Raw genomic sequence first — 12,165 nt, 5'->3', positions numbered from 1 at the left:
TATCAAAAATGTCTCAATATAAAACTGGTGAGACATTTTTTAAATAAACATAAAAAATAGGAAACTTTTGCAGATTTTAAAGATTTTTTTAGCAGTATTTCATGTTTATGTGAACATAAAAACTAAATTAGCTTTTTCCTCTCATAAATACTACTCATTTTTAGTGAATAAATTATTTCCTAAAAATTAATTGATTAAATATTTTTTTTTATTTTTGAGATATTTTAAAACAGTTTTTGCTCACAAAAAAGTGTTTTAATGTTTTTGTTTTAAAATTCAGTGTAATATAATTTTCTTGTATCTGTTGAATCGAGATGTGATTCCTATGGACGTTAAAAAGCAAATGACTCTAATTGCTACACTTTTTCTTTCTCCACTTTTGATTCACCTTCACCTTCATCTTCCCTTCCAAAAACAAAGAAGTTTTAACATGAACGTGTGGAGTATTTTTAACCAACGAAAATCACTTCAAAGTGAAAATAGTAAGCCAACTCCAAGTTAAAAATTTCTATAAGACTTTGTCAACAAAATCAGTTTTCTCCAGAATATTAAGCCACACATGCACAAAAGACCCTAAAAGTGCCTACCTCCAACCTTCACCATGCCTTTGGCCAGCAAAGAGGTGAAAAGGACTCAATGACTTGCATATAAGCACAAATTCTTACAGACTAGCAAAACTCAGGCAAACAGAAAATAAATTAGCACCCATTCGCACACACTAACTAGAAAAAATTAAACCAACGCACACACATACACAATGCCATGCTGTCAAATACTGATATACATATATTACTTGCTCATGTATATTCACACTCTGAACATATTGACGTACGCATTTCTAAGCCATTTGAAGACTACTGAACTTTCTTTACCAAACACAAATTTGCATGAATAAACATTTTTGTTATTGAAAATTACTTTTATATGCTTATAAAACTTTTGTTATAAAATTTCGTTTTTCTCCATTTTTCATTCACAAAACTGTTTTTAGTTAAGTAGCAATTGCTACCTAGTGACCTTTTTATTGTTTTGTTTCCATTTTTATATGCATGTTCTTTGCTAAAACACAATGTTTATATGCACTTTATATAAATTGTTGGTGTGGTTCTTGGCAACACACAAAAAATGCTATACTCGTCCAAAATTGGTCTCTACCAAAGACAGGAACCACATGTCACATATCAAACTAATTCACTGCTCATAAATATATGAACTATTTTTTTAATCAATGGATCAATCATAGTTGAGATCTGAAGAATCACTTTTCATTAGCTGCTATCTCGATGTGTAGGGGAGGACGTTACTCCTTCACCTGGATTGCTGCACCCTCAGCTAGTAATGGTGGTTGTTTAGGAAAGAGGCATCAATTATATCATGGCGTCTTTGATATGGCGTTAGCGAGAATTCAACCCCAATCTCATGGTCCATTAGTGAATACTCTATTATGCCACGTGAGTCAGAATCATTTACTGTCCATAACTATTTCAAAAGCGTTAAGTTTTACATTTTGAATTTTTAAGATATCAAAATTGACAATTTGGCCACTCAACCACACTTCATCTTGTAGTCTGATGCATATATATAGAATCAACAATGCTTCTTACATGGTATATACTAGCTTGTCATAACACTACACTCGTGAGCAAAAAAAATGGGCCAAACAAATTTTATACATTTTATCGCACTAAAAGCTATATTGAACAAAGAACCATTGAACAAGGAAACTTAATGGAGACTAATAACACAGAACAAGACATTTACTTTAATAAATGCTTAGGATGGAATCGCATTCCCTTTTGATTTCTTTATAAGATCAATCCTTTTAGACATGCCCTCAACCAAAGTGGAACACCGTGAAGAAGAGATGCTATTCCATTTGCACTGCACAGTTTCTGACAGTTTATCATCATTCGAAAAAGTTCTTCCATCCAATGCACGAGATATTATGGACCAAATATTCTCGATTTGGCTTTGACCTGGCCAAAATCTCACATTAATTGAATTATCAGAAAACCATTTTTTGTGACTTTAGCAGTGTATGCAGGGGTATTATCATGTTGAAAAATAATGTTCTGAGATATTCCCAGCTTCTGGATACTTGGTAACAGTCCTGTTTCTAATATTCGAATGTATTCCTTTGCATTGATTGACTTCTCACATCTAATAAGTTCCCCAACTCCTGCTGCAGTAAAAGTTCCCCATATCATTATCCCTCCATGTTGGTGTTTAACTGTCATTTTTATGCAACTTGGTGAAAATCTTACTCCAGTTCTTCGATTTCGATTGCACCATTCGGGAGCATCGGGAGCATCACTAACAAGACAAAATCTTGATTCATCTGACCAGGAAACATTCCTGAACCAGTCTGTATCTTTCTTGCCATAACACGAGAAAAATCTCTTTCTATTATTGATGTTCTTCTAAGATAAAAATGGCTTCTTTGCACACCTTTTAGAAAAAATCCCATTTCTTTCATTCGTCTAGATATTGTATATCTAGAAAGAGAATTTCCATCCCCTGTTTTGAATTCTTTGCTATGGTCAACATAAGTTTTCTTTCAATCCTTCAAAACAGTTAATTTAAGCCTGTGGTCCTCCTTCAAAATGAATGCTCTAGGGCGACTTTGAATCTTTGACCAATTCGCTTCACTACAGAAAGAGATGTTTTCACTTTTTCTTTTCTTAAAATATCAAATATCTGGTTGTAAGTAATTTTGGACTGCCTTAATCCTGCAATTCGGTTTTTTTATATCCTCATCAAGATGCAGTTCTACCATTTTTAGGATTAATTTTTCCACTTATTATTATATGCTACTAGCATTTCAGCCCGGCGTTGCCCGGGTGTTTGGAGGTGTATGCTGAGCAAAAAAAAAAAAAAAAAGAGTAAATTTTTTTTTAATTTGACCCCTATTATGACCCCTTAAAATTTATAGTTTCGGGCTCAAATCACTTTATTAAGTTAGATCCAGGTTCAAGGAACCTATATCTAAAATTTCAAGTGTCTAGACCCAAAATTGTCGGAGGAGTTTGGTAGAGTTCTTAAAGGTCAAATCGTTGAAATTTGACCCCTTAACAGCCAAATTTCTGGTTGACACCCGTCACATCGATTTTCCCAAATCTCAGTACCCGGTATTTCAAATTTCGAGTCTATAGACTAAAAATTGACAGAGTTATTGCGTAGGGAAATGTACACAGACAGACAGACAGACAGACACGTTCACCTTTATAGATATATAGATAATAGTAATGATCTGCAAAATAGAAATTTTCAGTTAAAATTACCAAAAATTCATGGAAAATATTGAAAAGTCGATTTCTTCCATCTTTCACTCTTGGCCTATTTTTTTGTTCAGGAGTGTACATTGATCAGAACCACTTCAAAACCAGCCAGGAGTGAAATGCTATGACTGCTGCCATAAAATAACTTGTCTCCTTTACCTCTATAAATTAATATCATATTAGTTACTAGTCAGCAATGATTCCAATCTATTTATGAACATTATGTTTATAAACATGAAAAGTGCAAATGTAACAACTTTATGTAGAAATCACAAGAATGTTGTTTGTGATTTTGTCCTGCACATCTCTTGGTGATAAGCTTTTGATTCTTTAAAATAAAAATGAGGACAGTTGTTGGTTTTTATTGTATATTTATTTGTATTTTAATTGCTTTCAATATCTAATTTTGCAGTGTGTGCAGTTTTGACTGCATGCACCACAAATTCCTAGGTGTTTGCCATTTGTGTAACTTTTTATTTTACACATGATTTATTCATGATTCAATTCATTGTTGTAATTAAACTAGTTTTGTAAATAATGGCTTTGACTGTTTAATTATAAAATTTAATAAATGGAATCATTTGTACATAAAAAGATGGTCAGTGTTTTTAGCCCAAGCAGTGGAAATTGTTCTGGGTGTCAAATTTATGTCGCTAAACGCAGTCTCTTTTTTTCTGATCTGTTGCACACGTGAAGATTTTTGAAGATATTTGATCAACTTTTTGTGATTGCTTTCTATTTTTTCCAGAATATTGCAATTTGGGATCTGAGTGTTTTTGCTCTAAATAAAGACAAACTTAATCCAATTAAAACCCTCATGCACTGTCATAATGATTGGATCACAGACTGCAAATGGTCAAACTCTTGTTCAAACTTGGTAAGTATTTATTGTTATAATTGACAAAAGATATGCACATTAGTATTCACTATTGCCATCAACAATAATCATGATCACTACCTCTAAATTTTTTTCTTAGAGTGAACAACATTTCAAAATAAGCCTTCTTAATTTCAAACGGCAGAGAAAATTCTGATTTGTAAATAAAATTACAATCAATAACATATATAAACATAAAAATCAAAGAAAATTTCTTGTCAGAAGGTTGTTTAGGATCAATTTAATAATGTTATATGATATATTTTAGAAACATTTGAATTATTCAAGTAAGGCTGTTTCTGTTTACTATTGTTGGACTTGAGAGCTGGAAAAAGCACCAGAATATTGGAAGAGACAGACCTGCATCATCTTGATTTCTGCTAGTTTAAAAGTTCATAAATCTTAACTGCACTTCTGTGAAGCGTGAGTTGGAGAATTACAATGGAAAAGGTGTTCAAAATTCATCAGGAAACAAAAGAACTACTCACTGATATAAGAGAACGACTTACAAAAGAAACTTTTTAACAAGGCCAAACACTCAGTTGAGGATGCTCTGGTAATACTGCATATTGGCCAACTAGACCTGGCAGAAATTCTTCCAATATGCAGAACCACGGATGACTACCCTACAATCTGCACAAAGTCCTGCAGGCTACGAAAATCAAGTTCCGTTAAACTGTGTTGATCTTTGTGTGTGTTTCCAGCAAAGGCCTCATATATGTCCCCACGTCTTTAAAAAGAGACACGGACTTAATTTAGATGATTATATTAAATAACTATCCACTGTTCTTAAGTGCTGTTTTTTTAATTTTTTTACAAAGGCATTACCACTTATCAAGGCCATGAGGCCACTCGAGAATAAGGGTTAAAGAGTGTACAGTAGACAATTGGGCAATAAAATAATTGTTAATAATAGAAATTCGGTAAATTTGTTAACTTATATGGAACGGTTCATCAAAAACTTGTTTACGTTAGACTTGAAGACAACCATATTGTAGTCAGCTGGAAAGCAGGAAAATGGAAGACAATTCCATATGCGTGCAGTTCTAAGAAAGAAGCTTTGTTGATGGAATCTACGTTTAGGTTTAGGCACAGATAAAGAGTGGGGAAATTATTGATAGTGTTTTCTGCTAGACGGGTGTTTCTTGTAAGGTTTGGTTAGGGGGGACCATAGACTGGAGCTCAGTCGAGCACTTGCCATGAAAATAACGATAAAGCAGAGACAAACTCGCAACATCTCTTCTGTGAGAAAGAGGTTGCAGGGAATAGAAAAGGACATCCCCTACAAGGCTACGAAGTCTATTTTGAACTCTATCAAGGCAGGATAAGTAATTTCTAGCATCTCCTGCCCAAATGTCGCAACAGTACTCCATCCTTGGACGTACCTGGCTCTTAGATAGAGAATTACATCAGCAGTGAGATATCTACTCGATCGATTGAAGGATCCCACCATTTTTCCTGCGGCCTTGGCAACAGATTAATTGTATGTGTTCCATTCCAAATCAGGAGTAAAGGTCAATCCCTGACGAAATGTTGCTTCCCTCTGCCTGTTCTACAAGTACTTTAATGGTGAATGCTCTGACGAACTGCAAGCACTTGTACCCCCTCGACGTAAATACCCCCAACAAACCCGACAAGCAGCTAAATCCCACCCTTTCACAGTAGAGATCCCTGGATGTAAGAGAGCCTTCTACTCTGATAGTTTTTTCCCCATAACCGCTGGACTTTAGAATTCCCTTCCGGGACCCTGCTTCCCCAACTGTATTGACATGCAGAAGTTCAAGTGTAACGTGAACCGACATCTTGCTGCCCAACTCCCTACATAGTACCCCTGTAGCTTATGTCCCTGATAGTAGCCCCCTACATCAAAGGGGCGATGTGCCTTGTTTGGGGTGAAAATGTAATAAAAAAAAAAGAAAAAAAAAAAAAGAAGCCTGTCAAAACAGGAGGCCTCCCTAAGATGAGCCATTCATTTCAATTGATGCCAGATGGGGATCAGAGCGTTGATGATATAAAGATAAAAGCTTTGCTTTAGATGCATTAAAAGTAACAAGCCACCTCTTTCCTCATTGTACCACTTGCTCAAGATCAGAAGAGAGAGAATCAGAGAGAACTTCGTCATTTACAGTCTTAGATGTGCTACCATAGATAGTAGTGTCATCAGCATAAATGCCTATGAATGATGTAAGGATGTGATTTGGAAGATCATTAATGTAGATCAAGAAGAAAGTTGGGCTCAGGATGGACCCTTGACGGACTCCAGCATTAATACTGAGAGCTTCTGAATTCTGACCATCAACCGCTACTCTTATGAATCTATCAATGAGAAATGATTTAGTAATTGAGAAGACATTTCCAGCTATACCATAGCTGGAGATCTTGTGAAGTAGGCCTTTATGCCATACCGTATCAAAGGCCTTTGATATGTCAAGAGCAATTGCCCTAGAAAGGAAACCTTTGTAGAGAGATTCGCTAATCCTATGAGATATAACCGTTAGTATATCTGCCGTCGATCTAGCAGAAGGGAAACCTTATTGCATGTCACTAAGAAGGTTATTTCTGCTTAGGTGGTTGACTATTTCACTATTTAACACAGATTCCAGCAACTTACTCATGATGCACAGGTGATTTATTGGCTTGTACTGAAAGGGAGATGAGCAATCACCTGAATTCTTAAATACAGGGCATGCTGATTTTCGAGGGTGATGGGAAGCAATTCTCCTTAAGACAACGTTTAAACAGTTTTGTAAGTATATGCGCTAGTTCTGGTTGAAGTCTTTTGAGTACTATAATTGGAATACTGCCAGGGCTGGAATCAAGGTTTTTGATTAGCTTGGCAACATCACGTACAGATATTTGTATATCACATAGCATGTTTTCTGATACAGGAGGAAATATTGGGGGTTGGCAGCCTTGGTCGCAAAGGGTAGAATTAGCTGCAAAGTTCTTGGCAAAGAGTTTGGCTTTGTCTGATGCTGACGAGATTACCTCAGGTCCATTGATGATAGTTGTAATAGAGCACACGCTTCTGTTCAGGATTCTGTTTGCTATTTGCCAAAACTGGTGGGAACCAAGCCGCTGCTCAGCTACTTTGGACTTGATGGACTGAGCATACAACTCTCTTGCATTCTTTATTACTTTTTTACAGTAGTTGGTGGCAGTCTGAAAGCAGCTTTAGTCTCAGTACATCTATTATATTGGAAGCAATGGAAAAGGTGATTTCTGTGCGCCATTGCAGCAGCATATTTTGGAGAGAACCATGGCTGGCTATTAGGTTTTTGCTGGAACTTTTTTAAGGGTATGAAACGGTCTATACCTACAATTAACCATTCCGTCAGGTCTGATACTGGAGAGGACACATCCTTTTTGAACATGGAACGCAGACGTAGATCTGATATAAATGTACAGAAGCTATCCCAGTCAGCCATAGAGTATCGATATACTGTACGATGGAGAGGTACATCTGAGGACTTATTACATTTCATTTATACAACAGATACAACAGAGTGGTTGGAAGATCCAAGTGGAGCCAGAACGGACACTGAACATAGTTCGGGGCAAGTTGTGAGAAAAAGGTCTTGGAGACTTGCATACTGGCCGTCAGTATCATGCACACGGGTGGGTTCATGAACAATCTGAATGAGGTCATAAACAATGGAGAAATCCTGACAAACCTCCTCTCATCATCAGTCTTGTTGGAGCGAGTTAACCATTCCACATTGTGAACATTGAAGTCTCCAAAGGCATGAATATTAGCTGAAGGATAAGCAGATAGGACTTGGTCAATTTTCTCAGAAATGCTTTTAAAGATAGTAACTCCGCTGTCGTGGGGGCAATAGAGAGCAAATATAAGCGCAGTAGTTGTAGCAAGTGCAACCCGGAAGCGCATATAGGGTAAGTTAGGATCTTCTCTGGAGATGTCCCTACCACATAGAAAGTGGTCTTTAATATAAGCACATATTCCATGCCCATGGCGATCGTGGGGGTCAGGTTTGGAAGTTAAATTAGAGTATCCTTTAATTACAAACTCATCTAGGGAAATAGTCTGTCCAATGCCAGTTTCACTTAGGAATAATATGTCTGGTGTAGTCTCCTGTAATTGGGTTTCAACCTCTGGAAGGTTAGAACGTAGACCCCTGATGTTAGAGAAAGAGACAAGGTAGTGGAGGTCTACGTTAGATGTTGGAGAACCGGGTTTAATCGTGTATTTTTTCTTGGAACTTTTCATGATGGAGTTTTTGAATTTGTGGACTAGGTCGATAGACTTGCTTAAAGCAAGGCAGAGAGGGAAAGTAAGAGAGAAATAGAAATGAAATATATATATTTTTTTTTAGCACATGAAAAGGTAAAGCTGTAACAATTACCCATTAATATGGCATCGAGAGGCCCCACCAGAAGCTACTGCATGGTCCAGAATCCATTCACCAAATGGCAATACAGCAGCCCCAGTACTTTGCACGTGCTGATTGGACAGCCTCCTTAGTGCTTAATCCAAGGTTCGGGTCCCTGACTATCAGGTGGATAACGTCAGCTCAGATAAAACGTTTACCTCCAGCACCCTTACTAGTGACATGGCCACAAGGATAGACATAGAAACAGAAAATTTCCACCAACTCTGCCAACTGTTCGCGCAAAATACTGCCAACCTAGAATACAGCTTTTTCTTCTCTTTTTGTCAGAAAAAATCACTCATTAAAAAATGAGGACTGAGTGACAAATAAAGAGAAGCGAGAGTAACAGGAGCTGCCGATAACACATCCACAGTGCATTGTCTACTCTCCATTAAAAAAAATAAAAAAGAAAAAATAAAGCATTAGGTACTTTACTTAATAAAAGCTCATTTGGCGTGTTTAAGGGAAGGTATTGTGAAAGATTTCTCACTAACTGAAAATGAATACAGTTGCCTAATCTATTTATGCTATCAACTTGGAAAATAAAATAAACATTTATGGACGAGAAAAATCTATTATATAAAAAAGAAAAACAATAATATATATTCAAAATGAACTTGCCAGATATAATCAACACATTTTTGCATGAGAAACCTATTACTATTGGAGACGTCCCCCCATGAGATTAATGGACTATCTCATGACGTCACTTCCTCTGGTGACATCACTCCGGTATCTAGTATCGGTGCCCAGCAGTCAGAGATTGGCACATGGCCACGGAGGTCATGTGCAAATGCTCTACCGTTGGGCAATGGTATTGCTCAACCTGCTTTTGCCTGTAATCTATGTAAATACATGCTTTTCCCTAAAAGTTCTGTGTTCCTTCGATCTTATTACCATTTAACCCCATAACACCTGGCGACTTCAGATTCGACTTTCACACTGGTTAACTAAAAAAAAAAAACAAAACACAAAATTCTAATTGACTTCAAAAGAACTTCGGATTTACAAGCTAAGAAGTCGGCTGGCAATTACGTTATAAAAACAAAAGCAAAAAAAAAAAAACAGAAACAAACACAATGCAAAGTTATCGACGCAATTGTAAGGAATCTTTTTGTCTCTATATTTAAATTGAAAAGAACTGTACGAAACGCATTTTTGTAATGTTTAAAAATTAATTTGGTTGCCTATTAAAAGAAGAAACAAACAAAAAGAGAAAAATATTGACCCAATTTTCACCACAAGAACAATTCTATTATAAACTGTCAACTGTTTATACGCATGCAAATTTGAACATTATTTTTAATGTAGTGAAAAGTTTTCTTTGCCTTTGTTTTGTGCTGCTAGCTTTATGCAATATTTTAACGGGAGAGAAATGTTTTTTTTTCCTTTTCGATAAACTTGGACAAAAAGAAAGATACTTTTTCATTGAATGGAATTTTCTGAAATATTCTATTTTTAACTGTCGGTTCTAAAGTGAAAAACTTTTTTTTCTTCCACGTGGACCCCCCCCCCCACATAAAAACAGCCATTTTGTTTAACTGCAGACAATTCCAAAAGTATTTTTATTCTTTTGCAACTGTATTGTATCACAGTACATTTTTTTGTTTTGTTTCGCAAGTAAAAAAAAAAAAAGAATTATCCACCCTCATATTGGGTTATCTCTAAGGTTTTTTACCAAGAAGTAAGGGATACATTGTTCCCTCTTCATATGCACACACTCAAAGAAAGGACATTTTCTTTTTTCTTTATTAATAATATTTTATTTCTCTTCTCCAGTCAAAAACGAAAATAAATTTTTTTTGTGTGTGCTTGGAAAACCCATTACAAAATGGAACAGGTTAAAGCAGTATTAATACCGCTAATCAAAGCCCAAATGGACCAGCAGCAGAGGAAAATTTAAAAGAACGTGATAAATAGTTCCAGTTACAATTTCAAGAGAGGCAACAAGCGTTGGAGGAGAGAATGCGACTTCAACAACAGAGACAAGAAGAGCTATTGTTAAAAATATTCGATAGAACGGAACACAGGGACGACATTTTTGCTTTTTGCCAAAGTACAATATGGAACATTGGAACACTACCGAAAAGTTCAACTACCAACCAGAGGTGGATGGGACATTTGACGCTTTCTATCAGAGATATGAGGATCTATTCATCGTGGAGTGTCAAGAGTGGAGCAATGCTAAGAAATTTCGCCTACTTTTGAGGAAATTAGAGACCACAAAACATAGCAATTTTGTGGATTATATTCTCCCCAGGAAGACGAGTGAATTGGAATTTTCTGAAGCGGTCAAACTTTTATCCAAACTGTTCAACCCGAATTCTATGCTGTTTCATAGAAGATGGAAGTGCTTGGACCTGCAAAAAAGCGACAATGATGATTACCTTACCTTCGCATCCGTGGTAAATAAACACTGCAATGATTTCCGTCTATCTGACCTATCAGCAGATGATTCAAGTGTTTAATTTTTGTGCAGGGTCTAGTCTCATTAAAAAATTAGATGACGTGTTCTCTCTAGACTTGAGAGCGAACAGGGCCTCACCCTCCAGAAGTTGGCCGAGGATTGTCAATGGGTAGTTTGCGTAAGGAACAACTCGAGACACGTCATGGAGTCAGGCGCAACATGCATTAGAAGGACGACCTTCAGACCAGAAAAATACTCACCCCGAAAAAACAAAGCTGGAAGTAAGAAAACTCAGGCTACACCTAATAAGTACGACCTAGTCACAAGATCCAGATCCCCCACAAGCCCGTGCTATCGCTGCAGCAGGAAACATTGGTCAATGTTTTTACAAAGATAAGTGCTGCAAGGAATGTGGCAGGAAGGGCCACAAAGCGACCTAGTACAGGAAGAACAAGGTGAAGAACAGCATCTGACGGACTAGATCTGACTTGGATCTGGATAAGAATCGATGCAAATATGTCAATATTGCATCGCAAATAAAACTGTACATCTACAATTGGATTCCAGATCTGTCCATCATTAACGTTAAGACGTGGAACAGGCTAAGGAAACCAACCATGCATGTGGAAGATGAACAAATCAGCTCGAGCTGTGACAGGCGATAAAGTGGAATTTGAGGGAGAGCTCACACTCCCGGTGACCTTAAATGGTGTTACTAAAAAAGTGAAAGTGTATGTACATAGGACATCCGAAAACCTGTTCGATACTGATTGGATGGAACAATTTGAATTGTAGGACCAACCTATGAATGAATTCTGTCATAGGGTAGAAGACTCGTCTACGGAAGTGCAACAACTGAAGAACGAGTTAAAAGTGGAATTTGCAGAAGTATTCTCACCAGGACGAGGAAAATGTACAAAGGCTATAGCAAGATTCACACTAAAAGAAAACACTCTGCCCGTTTTCAAGAAGAAACGAAACGTCTCACTTGCAGCAACAGAAAAATCGAAAAAAAAAAAAGCTTCAATGGAATCTGCCAAAGGAGCCAAAAAAAAAAAAAAAACTGAAACTGCAAAGCTGGAAGCGAAAAAACCCACGCCAAAAGAATTGCCCAAGCAAAAGCAAGAATTTCTGACAAGCTCTTACCCAAACAGCCAAGGCCACTAGTGACCACTTATGTACCCAGTAAACGTTTCAGATCAGGTGAAAGAG

At 36.8% G+C, this 12,165-nt stretch overlaps 1 protein-coding gene across 3 annotated transcripts in view; it reads left to right on the top strand.

Moving 5' to 3' along the window:
• The window catches only part of LOC145246794 (telomerase protein component 1-like), a 715,591-nt gene that overhangs the window by 517,460 nt on the left and 185,966 nt on the right, over nucleotides 1-12,165 (top strand). For all 3 annotated transcript variants that reach the window (XM_080108593.1, XM_080108592.1, XM_080108594.1), the window contains one exon: nucleotides 4,027-4,155. In XM_080108593.1, the coding sequence (XP_079964719.1) occupies nucleotides 4,027-4,155 (129 nt within the window). The remainder of the gene's footprint in view (nucleotides 1-4,026; nucleotides 4,156-12,165) is intronic.

This window comes from Euprymna scolopes, chromosome 24 (genome assembly GCF_053919585.1).
Source record: "Euprymna scolopes isolate OS-2025 chromosome 24, ASM5391958v1, whole genome shotgun sequence".
NCBI classification, from domain to species: domain Eukaryota; kingdom Metazoa; phylum Mollusca; class Cephalopoda; order Sepiida; family Sepiolidae; genus Euprymna; species Euprymna scolopes.
This window is presented reverse-complemented; position numbering and strand designations above follow the sequence as displayed.